Source organism: Nicotiana tabacum, chromosome 17 (assembly GCF_000715075.1).
Source record: "Nicotiana tabacum cultivar K326 chromosome 17, ASM71507v2, whole genome shotgun sequence".
Classification (NCBI taxonomy): Eukaryota; Viridiplantae; Streptophyta; class Magnoliopsida; order Solanales; family Solanaceae; genus Nicotiana; species Nicotiana tabacum.
Genome location: NC_134096.1, coordinates 113,821,973 through 113,844,967, shown reverse-complemented (window position 1 = coordinate 113,844,967; position 22,995 = coordinate 113,821,973). Strand labels below are relative to the sequence as shown.

Sequence of the window (22,995 nt, the reverse complement as noted above, 5' to 3'; positions counted from 1 at the left end):
ATTTATAATGATAGTAACAACTAACAATCCTGGCCCACTCTTACTTTAGACTTGGGTAGGTGACAAATTTTCCAACCACTCTACCTACTGAGTAATCACGACTTACACCACATGTACTCAAATCCCTAACTTCTATAGTATGATCTATTTTCTCATACACGTCTGCAAATTAATGTAATGGGATATATATCTTCTCGAGCTACTCTTATAAAAATAAACAAATTAAATGACTGTAAAAAAAAAAGAAGGGAACTATTTAAAAAGAAAAGTAGAATAAGTTTTGGGCAATTCTAAATGAAAGCTAGGACATTTTATTCAGGATGGAAAGAGAATTGGAGGATTTTGAAAGAAAATGGAAGGAAAGGAGACAAATAATTCTACATTAATTCATTTTTCATTCTTTTAACGTAAACGCACAGAAACAAAGAAAAGTTTCTTCCTTTTGCATGGTGTCCAAAACAAGACACATAACAACATTGGCACACAAGAGATGAGTCGCCTAAATTTACGAATCAACAATTATTTCCCCCTATTTCCTGCATCGATATTCCTAGTTATTTTTCTACGTTTTGATTCAGTCCATCCTTTTCCTAACTCACGTTCCTCCTCTATGTTTTTCCTTCTAACTTCATCTTCTACATTAAAACTTCCATTAATGTTCCTATCTCCCATTTGATTAGAGAATATAAAATAATAAAAAGCTGAGAAAAAAATGATTCCGCAACAGTGGACACCGCCTTGTAACAAACAATGCACTAATAAATTCTCTGCTCTCACCCAAATTCCTTGTAATTTACTCTCTCCCTTTTTCTTGGAACCCCCCACCCCCAACAAAAAAAAACTTTTTTATTTTGGAATGATATTTGGAAGACTTTGTTTATGGATATGGGAATTTTGCTGTTTTATGTAAAGGTCTCATTTTTGTGTTAATGTTTCCTATTGGAAATGCCTAGCTAGTTATTCAATAAAAGAAATGAACAATAACGATTATGAAACTCATGTCTTTCTTGAGCTTATTATGAAATAGCAGTTTTATATACCTTGTTTAAATCATTGAAATTGATATTAGTATGGGAATAAGATGGCCCAATAGAGCTGAATGAATCTAGAGAATAAATATAGGCGAACTCAACTAGCTTGTGATTAAGATATAATTGAAATATTGCTTCGCGATATTCCTGTTGAAAATTGCAAGCATGTTTCATAGTTTCAAAGTTATAGAATATTAGTGCATTTTGGCTAATCATTTGGGATGCTTTGTGCACCAGGCTGCCCTTAGACTGCATTAGGCAGAAGAAAACTGCGGCTAAGATTTTCAACATACTATCTCATTAGTAGTTTCCTCTTTTTAGTAGTTTATTTCTTGGAATGCATATTTAGCTTGAAACCACAACTCAAAATTTATGATGTGTACATTTTTGTAGGGAGAGTTTTTTGCAAAAAGGCGTGTGATGCTGATGGAGATACTTGGGAGGAATGTAAGTTCCAAGCTTCTATTTTATGATGTGTAAATTATTCTCCAACATATCCAGCTTAAGAGAAGAGATATGGACATTAGTTGGTGAACAAGCTGTAGAAAGTTAAATTTTATTTTTCCAGAATGTCCATAATATGTTGCTTCCCTTTGTGATTGAACAAAAAGCATCTCCTCAATTAAGATGTTTAATTATTTGAAAGATAACTAATGGTTAATTATGAGACGTCTTTTTGTTGAATTTGCACCCTCGCTCGTGTGATGCTTCTCTAATGAATTAATTAAGGTAGAATAGAAAATGAAAAGGTATATATATATATATATATATGCAGGTTTGGAAGAATGTGAGGAAATGTGCTATAAGGGTCCAGTTCTGAAGGATCAACAATGGAGTGCTTATATTGATCGTGCCCCTGGTTCTGCAACCCAATCTGAGGTTTCCTTTTATATTCTCAAATTTGTTGTCATTTTTAACACTTACTGTCAACATTTGTTTTCTCTTCCCTGTCTCTATGGCTTCAATAGAACTTTGTTTCTGTCGCAGGAGGAATGATAATGCTGAAAAATTTGTCTAACAAAAAGTAACAACATGAATTTGTAGTGACTAATCAACCAGATACCGATGGAATATGGAGTTGGAAACAAGATCTATGCACCATTCGCTAAGATTTTGTGTCCTATACTTCTGTTTCAACTTTTAGGTTTGGAGTCATATCTAGTTAATGGTGGAATATAGTTACTAAAATCAAATTGTAAAGAAGAATTCCCAAGTGATTTTACATCTTTACTATGTTGGCAACTGTCTGATATATATTGGACTACAATTATCAAGTGAACATACTGACATTTGGCATTTACTGTGTTTTCCTACCTGCACATATATATATATGTTATATACTCTTGTTTTATGAATGTAGGATTGCCATCGTGCTTGTGTAGCTGGCTGTGGTTTCAAGGTCAGTACTTTGTCATTGATCGGTCCTTTTCTGCTATTGCTTGCACAAAATTTCTCAACAAACATGAGATTGGTAGAAATTTCTTTTAATAAACTGCTTGTCATCTGCATTTCTATGTTTCATTTTATTTAACTATTTACTGTTTGTTATGCAGTTTGATATCCCTTCTGAGAAAGTAAATAAAATCCAATCAAACAGGTCGTCCAAGCCTCATGTAGAAGAGGAGCCAACTGATAAGAACAAGACCACCGCCTGAAGCCAGTTGAACTATTATGGCAAGCATATATATCCTGGATATTCACTTAAATTACAATGAAGATAATCTTGACATTTTCTACAACTGATTGTGTAATAGGCAAGAGTAGCATACATAATATATTCTAAGGATTACTACTTTAGTTCAAAGATTTGTTCTAAGGCATATAACGTGGGGGTGAAAGTTGAGTTTTACAGACTTTATTCTAAAAGCACATGGAAGTTTTTGTACAATTTTGAAACAAACAAAGTTACAAACAATCAAAAGATTGCAATCAATTGAAACAATTAGAAATATTAATATATATGCTACTTATTTGAAAGTATAGCTATTTACTATATAAGTCTTCGTAGCATATTTGATTTGGTTACCTGGAAATTAAGTAATAACCTATTATTATCTGTTAAATTTTACTAATAGTGTAGAGATTTTTTACATTGTTAGTGTTTCTGACTTAAATCATATTTTTTATACTAATTCCAAACTTGTGCAGAACAAATTTCATGTGGGGTTTCTTTTCTCCAGTTTCTTCTTAGAAACAGTCCATCTAACATTCTTCTTTTGGTTTTCTTTTCCATCTTTGTTTTAATAGCTTATCATTTCAAAAATTTCCAAGTGATAAATCCGTTGCTAGACCATATAAAGTTATAAACCATTAATAACATGGTCTTTTGTCCGGATTTAATTAACATGGTTGATTAGACGGGAAAACATAAATGATTTTAGCACGAAAGAGAACACAACACCTTTTATAAAATTTTATCTTCTTTGGGCTAAATCTGAAATTCAAAACTTTAACACACTGAGTCACTGACATTGCAAAGAGTTTCAGCTGTTAAGCATCAAAGTGCTTTTGGGAATTTCATTATTTTTTGTACCAATTAATTGACTAATACTCCTAAAGTAGAAAATTACTTTTTTTGTTTTTGTTTTCCTAACTCTATTTTTCAGCGTTCTAAATGCATTTATTTTCTAATGTACTAATTAGCGACTGTTCTAAAAAGTGTTAACAATTTTTTTTTTTTCCGAAAACACTTTTGTACTTTCTTTTTCTTCAAACCAAACACCATTAGAGATAAGTTTTTTCTATTTTTGCAAACAAAATAAGAAATACATCTGGAGTAATTTTCCAGTTTTGCAAAAAATATAAAGAAAAAACCAATTTTTAGTTGAATAAACTTTTCAAAACCTTTTCGAAAAATTGTTTTCACGTGTTTTTGAAAACAAAAGCTTCTAAATGTCATAAACGTAAGGGAAAAAAACAAAAAACAAAACGAAATAATTCTACCCTTGATCTCGAAGGCCCAAATATATTTTCGCCTTCAAAACTTCAAAATCCAAAGCAAACGCTAGAAAGTCCAAGATCATCTGGCCCAAATCGCACGAATCAAAGAACTTTTCGATTTTCATCGCTTGAGTTTGCTCGAGTTTACTTCATAATCTGCACTTTTCTTTGTCATGATTCGTATGAATATATAGGCGAAAGTACCATAGAATCATCAGAGTTAAACCTAGGTTGAGAAATTGAAATTAAAAACACTAATTTGATCCAAAACAGAGATTGGGAACAATGCCACAAGTGAAGATAGTGCCCAGGAATTTCATGGACATGGTGGCTTCATTGCCTGCAGTGAAGCTCGACATGCTCTACGACAATTCCTTTATCTGTGAAGCCATCCTCAGGTTAGAGTTTTTTTTTGTTGCATAGCCATTTTTATATGTGCAAACTTCGGTTTCATATTGAGTTAATCCTTAATCTTGCCGTTTTTATTTATTTTTGCAATTAAAATTAGATGTAATCTTCACAATTGTGTTTTCCAATGTTTGATAAGTAATGTGTAAGTTTGGATGCAAAAGAAATTTGATTTCTCTTTGGGCTTATTATTCTGGAGAAATGAACTTCAAGCTAGTCACAAGTATAATACACACAGACACAAAATATATAAAGTTGAACAATTTGAGAAAAATATTACTATTACTTATTATTTAGTTCAGTGGTTCACCTTGGGCTATAGCAAGGAGATACTATGGGAACCGACAAGAACTATGACGGATGCGATTGTCTTTTTGAATCTGATAAAATGTAGTTCTACAAAGAGAATATATATAGAATATGATGAATCTAGGCGAATTGGGGCATTCTGAGAGTCACCGTGACTTTAGGTATTGTAGGCACATCAAGGTTGGGGAGGCCGTGGATGCTATGCGTAAGATGAGTAGGGTCAGAGCTACCGGGCCAGACGAAATTCCGGTAGAATTTTGGAGGTGTGTAGAGCAGGCTTGGAGTGGGGGACTGGGTTGTTTAATGTTATTTTCAGGACGAAGTGGATGCTGGAGGAGTGGAGGTGGAGTACGGTGGTTCCGTTGTACAAGAACAAAGGTGATATTCATAGTTGTGACAACTATATGGATATCAAATTACTGAGTCATACCATGAAAGTTTGGGAGAGAACAGTAGAAGTGAGGGTGAGGAGGACGGTATCTATTTCAGACAACCAGTTCGGGTTCATGCCAGGGCGTTCTACCACAGAAGCTATCCACCTTATTAGGAGGTTGGTGGAACAGTACAGGGATAGGAAGAAGGATTTGCACATGGTATTTATTGATCTGGAGAAAGCGTATGACAAGGTTTCTAGAGAGGTTCTATGGAGGTGCCTGGAGGCAAAAGGTGTGCCGGTTTCTTATATTAGGGTGATTAAGGACATGTATGATGGAGCTAAGACTCAGGTTAGGACAGTATGATGGAGGCGACTTAGAGCATTTTCCAGTTGTTATGGGGTTACACCAAGGGTCTGCGCTCAGCCCATTCCTATTTGCCCTGGTAATAGATGCACCGACACACCATATTCTAGGGGAGGTGCCATGGTGTATGTTATTTGCTGATGACATAGTGCTGATTGCTGAGACGCGAAGCGGTGTCAACGAGAGGCTGGAGGTTTGGAGACAGGCCCTTGAGTCTAAGGGTTTCAAGTTGAACAGGACTAAGACGGAGTACCTAGAGTGCAAGTTCAGCGTCGAGCCGACGGAAGCGGGGTTGCACGTGAGGCTTGATTCACAAGCCATCCCTAAGAGGGGCAATTTCAATTACCTTGGGTTGGTTATACATGGGGATGGGGAGATCGACGAGGATGTCACACACCGTATAGGGGTGGGGTGGATGAAGTGGAGGTTAGCGTCTGGAGTCCTGTGTGACAAGAAACTGCCACCGATTCTCAAAGATAAATTTTATAGAGCGGTGGTTAGATCGGCCATATTGTATGGGGTTGAGTGCTGGCCAGTTAAGAACTTACATATCCAGAAGATGAAAGTAGCTGAAATGAGGATGTTGAGGCGGATGTGGGGGCACACTAAGATGGATAAGATTAGAAATAAAGATATTCGGAAGAAGGTGGGCGTGGCCCCATGGATGACAAACTGCGGGAAGCTAGGCTCAGATGGTTCGGGCACGTTCAGAGGAGAAGCTCAGATGCGCCGGTGAGGAGGTGTGAGCGGCTGGCTTTGGTGGATACGAGGAGAGGTAGAGGGCGGCCTAAGAAGTAGTGGGAAGAGTTGATCAGGCAGGACCTGATGCGGCTTCAGATTACCGAGAATATGGCCCTAGACAGGAAGTTGTGGAGGTCGAGCATTAAGATTGTAGGTTAGGAGGTAGTTGTGCATATTTTTACGGCGCTCTAGAGTGAGGCTAGTCTGTTAGGACTTAGTCTTAGACTGTTAGTGGTTAATGAGTTCACACTACTCTTTCGTTCCTCTTAGTGTCGGGCATTATTTACTGGTTATTGTTTTGCTTTTCATCTATTTTCTGGTTCTGGTGATGCTGTTCTTTGTTCTATAGTTTCTAATATATTGCCTCTTTTCATCTTTTTTTTTTCGTTTTCTGGAGCCGAGAGTCTTTCGGAAACAACTTCTCTACCCCTCGGGTTAGGGGTAAGGTTTGCGTACACGTTACCCTCCCCAGACCCTACTAGTGGGATTTCAGTGGGTCGTTGTTGTTGATGAATCTAATGAACAAAATAAGTTCTAGAAGACCTTGTTGAGGTGGTGTAAATTTGTAAATTAATCATGCTCATGATTACTTGTAGATACTGAAAAAAATGAAAAAAAATATCTTTCTTTTTGGTAGGCAAAAAAGGTACTAGTTTATTCGAAAACAAAAATCTCTTTTGGTGATAGTATTTAGAAATATGCTGTTTTAGGTGTTTATTTTATTCATTTCTTCTGCAAGATCGTTACCTCCCTTAGCAAAGAAGTATGTGCTACACTTGTTGTATATAGACATACCAATCTCGGCCAAGTCAATGGAGGAGTCGGTGCTTCCAGATGGATTCTCAAAGCATAAAGTTGCCATTGATAGATTGATACAGCTGAGAGTAATGACGGAAACATTTGACAGGTTATTGAGCAGATCCTTCTCTTTCTTGATAGCTGCTATTTTCTTTTCTTGATTAATGCTGTTTATTCCAATTTTAGTAATGAAAGTGGTAGTTAGCCTTTGCTGGCAATTATTATACTTCCTGTCCGGTAGCATAGGGAGGTTGGAACTTATATACGAATAGATTTTCTGGAAGTGCTTGAGCGTCTGATGGAGAAGGGATCACTATTGTAAATATATTTGTAATATGCGTCTCCCAGAGGCTATTGTTATAATGAAATATTTACCTTTTTCTCAAAACAGAAAGTGCTGGAGTGCGCTTAAAACATGCTGTTTAGGCAGCTTTGTATTCTCAGATTTCTAGTATTTAAAGACATTAGTTTCTACATCCTAACGTACTATATTTCTATTTACCTTTTTACATGCTCTTTATCTTGTTTTCATGTTTTTGTCTAGAATGATGACATGTGAGCTAGTTTAGAACCTTGCTCAAAATAATCATGATCAAAGGGAATATCTTGAAATGCCAATGCTTGCTTAGCTTTATTTTGTTTTCATGTTGCAGTTTTTGCTTTTATAAGCATTATAGAAGTTTTAGTTTTTTGTGTCATGCCTCAACTGTTGCAGTAATAGTTCCTCTTCATAAGTTATAGAATTGTAGGTTATTGAAATCGTGCCGCAACTATTGGGATGATAGTTAACTGGTCAGGGCGGTTCATTATTTCTTTGCTGAAGACACTGTTAATCCGCAAGTTTAAATTCAATTTAATTGGCTCTAGTTTCTTGTCAATTTTCACTTTTTTGTTTTAGTTAGTTTTTGATTGTTGACCGCTGCCATTCTCTTTGATTTTTACAGGAAGAAGGAAGCCATGTATCAATTAAATCCAAAATTTCAACTTAATCTTCAGAAGCATATAGTCCATGGGTAAGCTTCCTTATCTTGTGTATTTTATTTTTCTTTAGGTAGTTAACGATTTAAAAGGGCCTTTTTGAGATTAGTGGTTTAAAAAATGAAAATATATGCACAATTAGATGAATTACTACCCAGTGGGCAGTAACTGGTAGTGCTGCTTGGAACTGGGATTGATAGGAATGGAGTCAAAAAAAACTGAATTACTAGGCAGTGGGCACTTAAATCATGCGGACACCAGACTCCATTCCTATTAATCCCAGTTCCAAGCAGCATGACCAGTTCTAACAAGAATAACATTATGAAATTCTAGGTAAGAAAGATACATGTGGAACAATAAGGAAATAGTTAAACAGAGGAGCACAAGTTGCAATAGCATCTACTACAGTTTTGCTTTCTTCTGTTGGTTATCAGTGCATTGGTTAATTTTGTTCTTTTTTATTCAAAAGTTAAACTTCGGGAGAAAGCTAAAGTCCAAACTTGCTCCGTCCAGTAACTAGTTTTTGCGAATTCATCTGTTTGTTAACTCATCCCATCAGTTTTTGTACACTCTTGTAGTAGAACAATCATTATTTGGTTTATTCAGTATTTCATTTCTTTTTTGGGAAGAAGGCATGCCAACTTGAAATGTAGATTTAAGATGTACTTACTCTCTCTCTCTCTCTCTCTCTCTCTCTCTCTCTCTCTCTCTCTCTCTCTCACACACACACACACACACACACACACACAGAGTATATCTCTCGCTCAAAGGATCTCCAGTAGTCGGTCTTTATAGGATTAGGGAGTTGTGATGAGCTGCTGTCTTTGAATGTACTGCTATGTTTTAAAGTAGGCTGACAGTTTTGTTGGAGCGGATAAGTATCTTCCAGTCATTAGAGCGCAAGACTCTTACTTGTGGTTTTGGGTTTGAGCCCAATGGGGTGTGACCATTATTATTTTCCCTAATTTGTCTTAAAAGATAAATTATTGCATATTGGAATAAAATGTGCCCAAATAGAGTTGAATAAATCATTGTTCTTAAAGACTCGTTTAAAGCGTGCTGAAGCTCGGAGAAGCCCAGTTATGCTCTTCGCTTAATCGGCGGTTTGGGGTACGCGTCAAGGTGCTAAGGCATGTGCACCTTCACCAATGGGTTCTGTTTTTAACGGCACAACAGCAAATATATAGCTTTATTGTAGTTTTCCCATTCTTATTGTTTGTGTGTATAGTTGCATTTTCTTGCATTACATTTCTATATTTTTATTTTTCTTCATTGGTGCTTCTAATACTTTTTATTTGTATACATAGCATCTAATATTTTCTATTCGTATGTGCATAATATTGGCATGCGATGAGTTTAAATGGAGTGACGTGGTCAGCGATGATTCATATAGCCGATCCCAACTTGTTTAGGACTGAGGCGTAATTTTTGTTATTGTTGATGGCGCCTGCACTTTAACTGCACTTTTCACTTAAAGCTCCAAAGATTTTGGCTCTTTTGGATTTGAGGCATACTGTTCAGCGAAAAAGGAAAAAGAAAAAGAAAAAACTATTTTGGTATTGAGGCATAGTTGTTATTGTTGTTGTTGGATAAGTATCTTCTCAGTTGTGTATATGTTTGTCTTATTCGTGCTGTGTGACTGGCGTCTTAATCTTGTCATGCTGCAATTCAAAATTCAGCTTCTTGATATAGAGATTTGTTGTGGTAATATTTTCTACTTTGATGGACATGTGTTTTCCAATTTTTGCATTTTTACGCAAAAAAGGACCAGAAATTTTCTGCGGGAGCGTTGAATCCTTTGCCTTATTATTTAGGAGGCTTAGTGAATAAGCTCCTGTAAAATTATTCAATATCTTCAATTTTTTTAAATTTGTTTTGGAATTTTCTTTCATTTTTCGGAAAAAAGTGAGTTGATGTTGAAATATTTCTTTCATATTCTTGATCTGTAAGTTAAAAATTCTGGATGATGACTTGTGAGTTCAATTACTGTAGTGGAGTCTTACCAAGGGAACCAATGCCTTCTAATATCACTGTGAGGCTTCCTAGCTTGGAGGAGTTAGAGGCATATGCTGTTGAACAATGGGAGGTATGAATTGCATTATATTAGTAATTCTTGTATTTTCATCTTGCTGGAGAGTTCAGAATATGTAATAATATGTTGTGAGACGATCTACTTTGCTCTCCATCTTGATCAATCTGCAGCTTGACTATAATTTTGGCAACTCTTTTTATGACTTGCAACTGTGGCAACCAGTGCTTTCTGCTGCATCTTATAAGCTCCAGTGAAGCTGGAAAGACCACAAACATAAGCTCTTCAATGATGAAAGTTTTCCAGCGTGGCCTTTTAAGTCAGAGGTACTTTCAAGTGTAGTATTTTTGATAAATATTGCACACCCACATATATGTATAGTGCTTTGTTCATGTATGATTGGAAGATTTTTGTAATAATTGACATAACCTCAATGAGTTCATGCCTTCTTAAGCAGAGATGACAGGGAACCTCCAAGGTTGACTGAAAGTGGGTTCCAGTTCCTGGTACGAGTCACTAAATTATCTCAGTCAATCAATATCTCATTTGAAGTTCTATTGACCATCGTGTATAACAGCTGATGGACACAAATGCACAGCTTTGGTACATCATCAGGGAGTACATAACAAATGCTGAGGTAATAATTCTTGATGTTTTATTCATAGAACTCATTTTACCTCTTTTCTCTCTCTCTCCTCTCTTGTTAGCTCTTTCATGGAAAACAGCATTCATTTTTTGAAACCCAATAGCATTTAATAGCTGCTTATACTTCACTTCGTTGACAAGTGTTCTGAGAGACTTTGAAGATAAGGAGGTAGGTGGGAAAAGTAATTTCAGAGCAGATTATTCTACCTGCCAATTTAGGGAGCTGCTCATTCTTGCTGCCCATTCCGCATATGTAAGCTTCACGAAGCATAGCCAGTCCCAAGCTCAGATAAAGAAAGAGGGTTGCGGGAGGTTGACGTCCCACGTAAAAATAGTCGAACTTTGATGAATCATTTGAATACTGAAGAATAAAGCGGAATGGATACATTCATACAGGGGGTTCATATAAAATTCATATAATCTAAACTAGTTTGGGATTGAAACATAGTTGAGTTGAGCTCATAGCTTCCACCTCTGAGTTTACTGCTCTTCATCTCATATTTTTATTCACTCTTTCCTTTTTCTAATGTTTCCTTTATTTCTTCACTATAAATTAGTCAATGCGACCAACATTCTGGAATGTATTCGCTCTATTATTTAAGATCTTGGTTGGAAAGATACTGTGCCTATGACCATAATGTTGAATAGATGTTGTGTTTTACTCAAATTCTGCAAATGACGACTTATGACTTTTACTTAATTATTTACACTGTATTTCTCATATTAATGAAGGAGCGAGGTGTGGATTCAGCAGATCTTATTGCATTTCTGTTGGAGCTAAGCTTTCATGTTACTGGCAAGGTATTACTAGACAGAGCTAGCACATTTTGGACTAATTTTGCCCCAGAACTGTAGTAAATGACGCCATCCTTTTAATTATGAATGTATGGATTTTAGTTGGTTCTGGAGCACTAAGTTCTGCTGTTATTTATCCTTTTTTTCTGAGGATGCTTGATTTTTGTATTTTTTTGCATTATATAGGCATACAATACAAACACATTAACTGATATCCAGCGAAGTATAACTAAGGACCTTTCAGATTTGGGACTGGTCAAGCTGCAGCAGGTGAATACTAATTGCCCCATCAATGCGCTCACCAGAATGAATGGAGCTTTTCTTTTCCGTGATGTTCATGGAATCCTATTTATCTATTTGTTGTTTTTTAGGGAAGGAAAGAGAGTTGGTTTATTCCCACCAAACTTGCCACCAATCTGTCAATTAGCTTAGCAGATACAACGTCCAGGAAACAGGTATGATGCACATATAAGCATTCTCTAGAGTAGTTGGGTCAAGCTACATAGCAGTCCATTTTTATTTATTTGTTTTCCATCTTTAGCATTACAATTTTCTTAAAACGGCAAATTCTGAATCAGAAATTTAGAATTTTGTGCTTCCTGTCATCCAGATTTAAGTTCTCGAATTCGTTTAGTAATGGTGGGACGAGTTCAATGATACCTTACTGACTGGAAACACATCTATTGATTTCCTTCCTTCCCCCTTTCATCAGGGATTTATCGTTATTGAAACAAACTTCAGGTTGTATGCATATTCAACATCAAAATTACACTGTGAGATCCTACGCCTCTTTGCAAGGTACGCGATTACTTGTTTCCATTGCGTGTGTTTGTTTCTGTCCTTTGGTTGGGAAAAAAAGAACATAAGGGAAGAATAGGCGTCAACTCTCTTTCTCTTGAAAGTATTAGCATCTGTTGTTTCTTTTTGTTGGAATTGGTAAGAATACCATCACGACCTTTATGTGGTGGATTGGTGCTCGTCAAGAAATGCATTACTCTTTTGAATTTTTAAATCTATGTGCTACGCCTTATACTCTTTTTTGGCTGTTGAGTGTTGATTTTCTAGTAGTAGATCTCTCTTCTTTCACTTTTGTGGTTGAACTCTCTTGAGTAACAAAATTTAGCTGCAAATACAGGGTGGAATACCAACTTCCAAATCTCATTGTCGGTGCTATTACAAAAGAAAGTTTGTATAAAGCTTTTCAAAATGGCATTACTGCTGAGCAGGCAAGTTTCAGCTGCTATTTTGTTTATTGACAAGCATTGTCTTATTTTGGAGTCAACTAGTTAAAAAATATCTGAGAAAGTGAACTGTATTTGGAGTGCCATATTTTATGTAAAGCAAAAGGTGAAGAAGGTTGATAGTGCGGGACATGTTTGTCATAGATTCTTATTAATTCTTTATCAGCTGCTATTGCTAAAGAAAAAAAAATCTTGATTAGCTGGTCGATGTTGGTAGTTGTTTAATAGCAGACCTCTGAAGAATGTTTCTCTTATAGTTTTGTGTCTGGTCCCTCAATGCACTTATCATGTCTAATATTATTTACATTGGTGCACCTTTCTTAACTAGTACATACTTGAAAGCATGTGAATTACAGGAAGTATTGTGCTTCTGGTGCTATATTCTTACCGACTTCTGAATTTTAATTCTGTATGAATTGAAAAGGTTAAATATGAAAAGTAGAAACCTTTGCTTGTGTTGATCGGTAATGTGTATTCAAGTTCCAATTATCCTCATCCATAGCTATCAAATGTATTACTAGTAGCCTAGTAGGTTAAATGTCATGTTGATTGGTTTATCCCCTCCAAAAAAAAGGGGGAACAAAAAGTCATGATGATTTGCCAAATGTTTCAAGTAGAATTATAAGGTATTCTATCTGGACGTAATTATTATTGAGCAGTTGCAATACAGTTTTTTCACTTGAAGTATTTGACTGCTGTAGTGCTTTGCAGATAATTTCTTTCCTTCAGCAGAATGCCCATCCTAGGGTTGCAGAGAGGATACCGTCCGTGCCCGAGAATGTTACTGATCAGGTTTCTTTTACTATTTCATAGCGCATTGAAATTGAATGACAGTAAAGCTCTAGTAATAAAAAATACATTTTGGTTATTTGATGGATGATTACTGATTGGACCCCATTTATTATTTAGACTGATTCATTGGCAGAATATATTCTTGAGTAGTATCACATTCCCATCATTGTGGCCAACCAGAAGCTGTTAAACCAATTCAACAGTATATGTCTTCATTGACAAATATTGATGAAAGGATTATTAGGAAAACAAGTTCTTTTCAAGTCAACTAATTCAACTACTACTTTCTCATGCCAGATTAGATTGTGGGAATCAGATCTGAATCGGGTTGAGATGATGCCCGCCCACCTCTACGATGAATTCCCTTCTAGAGTGAGTGCCAAGATATTTGTTATTTGCATTACAAACTTAATTTTGATTAACGTTTTAATTTTTATGGCTATATGACATGATTGTTTTTGTTTACATAACTGTAGGATGTCTTTGAGGCTGCATGTGATTTTGCCAGGGAATATGGAGGATTACTGTGGGAGGACTCTAAGCAAATGCGCATCATAGTGAAGGCTGACATTTTGACAGAGATGAAGGAATTTCTTCGTCGTCAAAAGCAATAGCGTATTTGTTTTCTGATGGCCTTCATTTTTGTATGGGGAGGAAGATTGATGAGGGGTGTTGCGGCTAATATTTTAAAACTCATTGCCGAGAGCTGTTCATGAATCATGAATTTTGCTGCGGGTTTATCTTTTTATTGCGCTTCAGCTGCCTTGTTTCTTGTTCAAAATTTGGGGTTTAAACAATATTGAAGAAAAGTGCTGTCGAATGAAATATCTGGATTAGAAATATCTTTGATCAAAGGAAACCAAGAGGCGTTAACAAAATTCTTCGGCTTTATCCAGTGCTGGGAGCAAGAGTGGCATACTCTTCAGCTTTCGATACCTAGTATATATGGAATTACAAATCATCCTTCCCTCGCATATGCTCTTTAAAGTGATCTCAGTGACGAATATATTAGCTTTTGGATAGAGTTATAGAGATAACACTAGTATGACTTCATGATGCTATCTATTATTTCTTCTAAGCATCACAATAGCAGATGCTCAGATATTCAAGACTCTGTCAGTGGTTCCATCTATGAAGTAAAACCCAATTCTCCCAATTAATTTTCTTTTTTTATCTTCTGTGGTTGCGAGTGCATGCCTCCTTTTTAATTATATAGGAAGGGGATGAAATTTCTTTAACAGAATTCACACACAGCTAAATAAAGAAAAAGAAAAGAAACGCAACTTTGTGGGTAAAGACATTCAAGTCAAATGACAACCTAAAAGAACCTTTTCAATCTATCAGACAAAACATATCAGTGGCTTGGGCTGCGATGAAGATGTTCTCTTATCTTTTCCATTTATATCATCACATTATATTTTACTACCTAAGCTGACTAATAACTGCAGTCACCAAACACTATATCTACTTAGAATCATTTGGCAATATATTACTGTTTACATAATTATCGAAATAGACAGTTGTTATCTGTCCACATATTTGGCAACCAATTTTCAGGTTATACAAAAACAGCAAGCAACTGATAATTGAGTAGGTCCTCCAACAAAAGTACAAAGAATAAGCTCTTTCTTGGAAATTTCCTTCTTTTAGCCTATCTACGTTGCATATCCTAATTTCTTACAAATCAAGACTCCAAACAGTTATAAATGTAACAATATGCTCTGTCATGCATTCTTCAAAGTTATCATTTCAGACATAAGAGCTATCGCTCTTCTAATTTCCCTACCAAGTGAGTGAAGAGTTACTCTTTAAAGTACAAGATGGTAAAACCTGTGAAGGTTTGCCTGCAATGGTCCCTCAAGTTCACAAATTTAACAATAGGATTTGTGGGTATTGCAATACTTTTCTATGGTATATGGCTGATTAGAGTTTGGCAGCGTGATGCTGCGGACTCACATTCATCCCCTGATTACGATCATTTCCCTTGGTAAGTTCTCAACTTAGTGCTATTACTTTCACAACCTAGTTTGTTTATTCGCTTTGACCACCGGTGTAGCCTGAAATTCTCACAAGGAAATTCAAAGAAATGTAAAAATGTCACACCTTTGCCTCTAATCTAGCAGAGCCGGAGCCAGGATTTCAAGTTTATGAGTTCGGAATTCTAATCGTTTTAAGCTAATGGGTTCTAAATTAATAATTTACATATATTTAATAAATATTTAAGACATATACAGGGTTCGAACCAAAGCTAGTGGATTCGGCCGAACCCGTTCCCGGCACTCTAACTCCGCCCCGTACACTAGAAACTTCACTTATATCAAGGGGATTCAACTATTTGCACAGTATATCTTTCGGTGAAAAGGATTAAATTGAACCCCCTTTAGACCATGTAGCTCTGCTCCTAATTTTAACTCCTTGCCTATAATACATTCTTGGCATAAAAGAAATGCTAATACTGCTGAAATCATGACAGGTTCATCCATGCATCTCTTGGTATTGGCACTGCTTTGTGTGCTATCACTTGCCTTGGCCATGTTGCTGCAAATTCTGCCAACACTTATTGCCTCTCTTCTGTATCCTTCTTATAGATAGTTCTCATATATTCTCTTAGGAAAGAAGCTGCATAGGAAGAGATCAAAAGAAAGGACCTTAACAATAATTATAGTATATGTTCGTCATATTTGTGCTTCTTCTATCAGAGATTGGAGTGGCAGCTGATGTTTTGTTGAATTCTAACTGGGAGAAGGTATGCATCTAAGAAATCTTTATTCAACTATTGTTATTCAAGTTAGCTTTCTGTATTCTATTGATCAAGACATCGACAAAAGAACCTCGTTGCTTCTCTCCAATGTTCTGATTATGTTTTTTACCTAAATCAGGATTTACCAGAAGATCCATCAGGAAGATTTAATGATTGTAGGAGTTTGTGAAGTCGAATAGCGGTGTATTCCAATGGATTGCCGTGTTTAGTGTTCTAGCACAGGCAAGAAAAGACCCCTTGAAGAAATTTCAGTATGTTTTGCTGTCTGAAGTTATGAAATGTGATTCTTGATCAAAATTTTTGATAAGCAGGGGTGTTCTATGCTATTTGCTACAATGTTAAGAACTATAGGGAAAGTTAAGGAATATACTCAAGAGAATGAAGGTGAATATGCAGAACCATGGGATCCACTTCTGCGCCCACCAGAACTGCCACCAGCTACAATGTATCCACCCTATGTTATTGGTGAACCAGTCTACAAGGGTGTTTGAGTTTTGGAAGAGAAAAGGTTAGATCCATACTAAAAATGGAAAATCTTGAAACTTTTTTTGGCATTTAAGTTATTGATGTTTTCCAGTTTTTGCAGAAGCTGAAGTGAATGAAGCTTTCCTCTATGGGAGGAAGGTTGCTGAGGCAACACTTAGTAGCACAACTCAAATATTGAACTTGAAGTTTGGAGATTGGGACTAAGATATAACCTGCCCAGGCAAGTTTAGCTAGGAATATTGATTATGCTATGTAGCTTCTCCAATTGCTTAAGAATGTTTTTTATGAGGAACAGATAAGATCATAATGTACATTTAATAGTATCATTTTGCATTTTTGATGTTTTCAGTAGTATTGCTTCATTTATCACAATGAATTATATTTGTCGGATAATTGAATATTTGTTTTCATTCTCAACAAAATATAAATATTGAATATTGAACAAAAAGAAAGGAAACAAAGAAAATGAAAGAGCTAACCATCTCCACTGATAGATTAATATGAACTACGGAGTACTAAAATAATGGGGGGAAACGTGAGGTAGAAATAAATTGTTAATCCTTGATGTCAAAGAAAGTTTTCTTCTAGTTCCACTTCTTGTGATTCTAATTCAAAAAAACTTGTTGGAATTTTTTATAAACCTTTTTATTTGTCATCAAATGAATGACATCTTTCTCTGGAAACTCTAGCTATCTCAGGATGATATTGGAAAATCTCATTTCTTTTACTCAAACAAGCTTTGGTATTTGCTCAAATGTGGGGTTTAACATCCAGAACCCCCCTTGTGCTTGAAATCTATCACTGTAAGGGGTCGTCTGGCCATTTAAGAAATAAAATTTGCTGACATCTTATTAACTTTTGATGTAATATTGTCCGGTAGAGCCGAGGGTCTACAGGAAACAGACTCTCTACCCCTCTAAGGTAGGAGTAAGGTGTAGGAGTAAGGTTTGCGTACACATTACTCTCCCCAGATTTGATATGTTGTTGTAATATTTTCAAGAAGAGTTTAAGCTTATATACACTGACAGTGTAAATCTTTACACTATTTCGGTCAGTCAAAAGATAGTCAACCTCCATAAAAATAGGAATCTGTATTCTTGAAAATGAGGCAGGTTATTTGCTACAAGCCTACAAACAAGTAAAGGTGACATGATGTGTAAAAATTCTCTAAATTATCAGCGTATAGTCCCATCCTCTGCAACTTTATTCATATATTTGGTAAATAGGAGGCAATATTATATGCTAAAATATATATTTGACTTTCCTTTAAGTTTACAAAGAATTTTGAGGGACCGAAAAAGGCTACACGGAGAACTCCAAATGATGTTACAGAAATGATCAATGATGGAGCTGGACATTGATACATCAATAGAACCTATGACATCTGACACCAAATTGCTAGTATTACAAAAGGTGAATCAAAGAATAGACAAGATCTTAGGAAATATCCCTTGCAAAGACTGGATAGAAAGGAAAAGGAAAAGATTCCAGCAGAGCACCGTCTATTCAGCTTTCTCATTTGTCTTTGTAGACAACTTCCTCTTCATCCTGCTAAAAGGCCCTACAGCACGATCCATTACATACATGTAGATGACCTGGCTCCAAGAATTGTAGGCCATCAAGTTGTCATAGTATTCTGGCGCGATCTCCTTCACCTTGTAGAGCTTGCTTCCAGGAATCCTCGGGAAATCATGGTGCTCGTTGTGGTATCCAACACTCCACGTCATAAGATTAAGGAGACCGTAGTAGGAGTATGTCTCCTGGTCAGACTTGAAGACATAATGCTCGGAAATGAAGTGACCAGCCATCGGGTGCATCCCTCCCACAACAAAAGTAGACAGGATCAGATATGCAAAGGATTTCCTGCCCCAAAAGTAAACCATGGCTCCATCAAGGCATACCTGGATAATCAGATTGATGAACTCCCACATACCGGGTGGTTTAGGTTTGAGAAAGAGAGGTCTGAGAGCATAAAAGAAGAGCTGGAGGACAACCCATATTGATTTTGTGACGATGTTTTTGACAGCATGCGCTTCAGCAAGGCTCGGAATGTCCATGTCAGGTCCATCTACACCTTGGTAGAGATGATGGTCAAGGTGATACTTTTGGAAGGTAACAGACATGGGAACGCCAATGGGAAGGTTGGCAAAAATGCCAAGCCATCGGTTATAGACTGGAGTGGAGAAAGCGAGGTTGTGACTGAGCTCATGAATGGCGAGGAAGAGATTGTGGTTCAGGAAAGAGCCAAAAAAGTAGGCAACTATTAGTATTTTCCGCCAACTAGCATCATGGAGGAAGGTGGCAGTCCAAAGCTGAACCAAAACAACCCCTGATATCTGCATTGCAAAACATTCATAGAGCAATTCAAAATTATTCCATATGGTGATTATGAAATAGTTAGAAAATCATATGATCGTGAAGATTTCGGAGCTGCTCTTAATCAAAGTTAATCACTATAAGAGAGAAACTCAGATTCTTGCTAATACTGCTTGGGATATATTTTTTTACACAGTTTAAATGTAGCTATTTGACAACAAGAGATTCCCCCATATAGATCCTTAAAACTTTTGAACTCTGTCTAACAAATATTAACAACTTTAATCATTTGTCATTGTGTTTATTTGAAATCCACCTGCAACACCTACCGGTTTTTTGAGACCGATTCCTATTAGACTCATCAAACAAATATCAAATAACTTATGTAACATTATCAATTCATTGTCACCAATAGAAACTATCAAATGGCTTAATTGCATAAAATAGGAGGAGGAGATGATAAAAGTATGGTCAATGGGAGGTTTTTTCTCCTGCACTACCAGTAAAGCTGTATAAATGAGACAACCACAATAAAGCATACTATATCGCAGAACATTATGTATCAGAAATTACACTTTGTTGAGAAGGGGCTGGCATTGTAAAAAGTGTCTAAAGCAAATATAGACATTATGTGTTCAACACACAGATCTAATCCTGCAAACAGACACATATCATATTTACTATTTCCTGATTTAATATTATTGCCAATCTTTAAATCCAATGTACTCAAATTAGTTTCAAACTGAATACATGAGAACTCTAGCCTGCTCCTTGCTTTAAAAGGTCAATTCTTCACCATCAATTGCATCTAGCAAAAACAAAGAAGCTGCCAACCAGATAATCTATTCATAAAATGATAATAACCCCACAAAACTAAGGGAATGGAAATTAGGAAGGTTGCAAACAGAATTGCAGCTAACATTAAAAGAAAGGAAAAAGAAAATTCAATCACCTCACAAAACAACATCCAATTTTGACTTAATCATGAATTATCACAAATAAGAACTCCGAATAAGAGCATAAGCACAAGATATCTTATCTAAGAAAGGCAACTTCATTGTTCTTTCAGGAAAAAGGGAAAAAAGAAAAGAGAATAATAATGAATCACCTTTACTGGCTTTACAGAAAAGTTAAATACCACCCATTGTATTCAAGATGCAGATTAGTTAAGAAAAAAAAAAGTAAAAGGACTCCAATATATTCTAGTATAAAACTACCAATACCTAAGGATACTGCACATAAAACCTCGAATATGATGATTAATTCAAGGAAACAGCTCAAACCCAAAATTTTAGCATGCAAGAAAATCTATAGAACAGTACACAATGTCCAGCAGAAAACAGAGATACAAAATCAGCTACATTGAATAAAATCCCAAACCAAAAGCATTAAAAAGAGCCGTTCTTTATCACTCGCATTAAACTAGATCTAACACAACCCGTTAAGCAAAACCATTAAAGAGCATATTCAAGCCAACATTACACGGAACAATACATAAACATTGAAATAAATGTGTATAAATTCAAAGAAGAAGAAGGGGCATATACATACCTTGAGGCAAGCAAAAGGGTCAGGACAGGACCAAAAAGGTATCTAATTTGAGGGTAGCGAGATAGAATCTGTTTCCTACGAGAAGCATGAGGCTCATCTGTATTATGACCAATAGAAATCTGTAGCCATTACTCCTTCTTCCTCTCTCTTTCCCCCCTCATAAGTCATGCCCCATTGCCCAATGCCCCCCCCCCCCCACTCTCTCTCTCTCCCCAGTCCCCACTGCTGTTGTGTTTTTAGATTTTCTTCGTTCTGTTGTCCTGCTACAACACCAACTCTAAAAAAACCTAGTTTTAGAATACGTGCTATGTGTGTATTATGTCTTATAGTACAAATTTTTAAAAGCTACATAAATATTATTAAAGCATGTGTATGAAGTATAAATAAAGATTGAAGGTTAAAAAATGCTAGATGAATTAGCAAACTGTGAAGTCAATATTAACTATCAAGTGTTTTGCTATCACAACTTGTTAAAGGTCATTACTATCAAAACCAAAATTTCGGACTGAAAGGTCTAAGGTTTGGTAGCAACCATAGGAAATACTCACAATAAAGCAAAAGGTAAGTTATCTCATAAAAATGTGAAAAATATTTATGATCAAATTTTTTAGCAAAGGACAGAAGAATACTAGATCAACTAATCTCTTCCATAGGTTCAATACTAAACCGGTAGTAAATTGATCACATCAATATACTAATCAAGGGTGACGTCTAACAACACTGCTTTAACGACTGGATAGCATGAAGTATACAATTTACTCTCAAGAACCTGTAGAAGAATAATGTATTAATTCCTTTTGTCCTTATAGCTCTGGGTCACCCTATGATATGGTTCAACTGTCAAATCCTAATAGGCGGCCGACTATGTGTTCATGTAAAAAATAATCGACCATTGAATGACCTAAGAAACTCTTTTCTTCTTTCATTCAATCGCCCTGACCAAGGTCTTAATTTGGTTGGTTATAATTTATGACAACATGGAGCTTAAACTCATTACCAAGAGTTGACAGATTCTATCTTGATCAATCACTAATTCTACAAGTATTTAATCGTACCCAATATCCTTTCAACTATCGCCCTAGGGCCATAGATGTCTAGTATCAAAGCACAATAAATAACTTGTCAATTACTATGATAATATCATGTCAAAGGAAACTCTTACATCACATTCTTCGAGAGAATATCCTATTGACAGTTTATGGTAATTCTAACCATTGGGAATTATCCAATGAATCAGTTCAATGATCATATCTCTATATGCATCATCTATTTATGTTATTTAGTTAATGAGATCAACTAATCTTTATCCCATAAAGACGATCACATAAATATTGATCTAACTGGATTACTAATGTCCAAATTAATAATCCTACGATCAAGAACAAAATTTAGATTAAATTGTAAGAGACTTTACTCTCATTATCATGATCTCCATCATGATGACAAGTCTCAAAATTTAATCAAGGACCTTATTAAATTAATCAAGTAATTAATAATAAATATGATAAACGAATATTAAATGCCATATATTTTTATATCAAATAACATTCACAAAAATATGTTCAAATTATCAAATATGAGATTGGATCTAGGGCATATATAATATTTCCCTAACATTTAGTAAGAGGGAATTGTTACTAAAATAATTTTTAATAACATAAAGATCAAATCTCATATTTGATAATATATCCCTAACTCATATAACATTTCTTGTTCTTCTACCTTTGAGTTGAGATTTTTGAGAAAAATTTTAACACAATATTTTCATTCAATTTGTTCGCGGGATTTCATTGATCAAAGAGTTGATAGCAAGGATCAGTCTCGGTGTGGATACGCATAGAGTCTTTCACTCTATCAAAGAAATTTAAAACGAGACTCTTTTCACCAGGTACGTCTTAGATCCGATCTTTGACATATAAATAAATTTTAAACACGAAAAGTTCTTCCTAGGATTGTTATTATCTTCCGATGCGTGTTATGAACACCTCTATACAATCCTACAGTATAAATAAAGATTGAAGGTTAAAAAATGCTAGATGAATTAGCAAACTGTGAAGTCAATATTAACTATTAAATGTTTTGCTATCACAACTTGTTAAATGTCATTACTACCAAAATCAAAATTTCGGACTGGAAGGTCTGGAAACAAAAATAGAGGTTTGGTAGCAACCATAGCAAATATTGACAATAAAGCAAAAGGTAAGCTATCTCATAAAAATGTGAAAAATATTTATTTGTTTGTGTAGCTCGAATTAACATTTTTGTTTAAATCGCTTTTTTTTAAAAGGCGTGTTTGTTTAAATTTCTTTTAAGAAGTTTTTGTCATTTTTAAGAAATTGCTTTTAGATATTTTTCACTCTGAAAACACTTTAAAATCTTGCCAAAAACTTTTAATTATCCAAAAAATAAAGTTTTGGAGCGATTTTTGAACTTT

The 22,995-nt window shown here is 35.6% G+C and overlaps 3 protein-coding genes and 1 pseudogene across 5 annotated transcripts; 3 read left to right on the top strand and 1 right to left on the bottom strand.

Moving 5' to 3' along the window:
• The first annotated feature begins 518 nt into the window (after nucleotides 1-518).
• On the top strand, nucleotides 519-2,856 carry LOC107776689 (uncharacterized). Its single transcript, XM_016596600.2, has 5 exons — nucleotides 519-788; nucleotides 1,425-1,478; nucleotides 1,807-1,910; nucleotides 2,392-2,430; nucleotides 2,585-2,856. The coding sequence occupies exons 1-5, from the start codon at nucleotides 713-715 to the stop codon at nucleotides 2,684-2,686; spliced, it is 375 nt and encodes a 124-aa protein (XP_016452086.2). The 5' UTR covers nucleotides 519-712; the 3' UTR covers nucleotides 2,687-2,856.
• A 1,190-nt stretch (nucleotides 2,857-4,046) lies between these two features.
• On the top strand, nucleotides 4,047-14,274 carry LOC107776685 (general transcription and DNA repair factor IIH subunit TFB2). Of its 3 annotated transcripts, none has more exons than XR_012701414.1 (15): nucleotides 4,047-4,369; nucleotides 6,909-7,076; nucleotides 7,912-7,980; nucleotides 9,938-10,031; nucleotides 10,200-10,300; nucleotides 10,432-10,480; nucleotides 10,552-10,611; nucleotides 11,352-11,420; nucleotides 11,601-11,684; nucleotides 11,786-11,869; nucleotides 12,127-12,212; nucleotides 12,550-12,640; nucleotides 13,357-13,447; nucleotides 13,745-13,819; nucleotides 13,924-14,274. XR_012701414.1 is itself a non-coding variant. In XM_016596595.2 (15 exons), exons 1-15 carry the CDS (start codon nucleotides 4,257-4,259, stop codon nucleotides 14,059-14,061), a joined length of 1,362 nt encoding a protein of 453 aa, XP_016452081.1. In that variant the 5' UTR covers nucleotides 4,047-4,256; the 3' UTR covers nucleotides 14,062-14,274. The 3 variants fall into 3 exon arrangements, 2 of the variants coding, with proteins under 2 accessions (XP_016452081.1, XP_016452082.1); XM_016596595.2 differs by having other exon boundaries at nucleotides 13,367-13,447; XM_016596596.2 differs by having other exon boundaries at nucleotides 4,233-4,369; nucleotides 6,959-7,076; nucleotides 13,367-13,447.
• Nucleotides 14,275-15,145: 871 nt separating this feature from the next.
• On the top strand, nucleotides 15,146-19,321 carry LOC107776687 (tetraspanin-19). Its single transcript, XM_016596597.2, is given in 7 exon segments — nucleotides 15,146-15,434; nucleotides 15,921-16,020; nucleotides 16,113-16,193; nucleotides 16,327-16,363; nucleotides 16,366-16,430; nucleotides 16,520-16,716; nucleotides 16,795-19,321. Coding segments are annotated over 6 exon segments (630 nt in total). The 5' UTR covers nucleotides 15,146-15,267; the 3' UTR covers nucleotides 16,700-16,716; nucleotides 16,795-19,321.
• Nucleotides 17,679-20,729, bottom strand: LOC107776686 (sphingolipid delta(4)-desaturase DES1-like; annotated as a pseudogene).
• Between the last annotated feature and the right edge of the window lie 2,266 nt (nucleotides 20,730-22,995).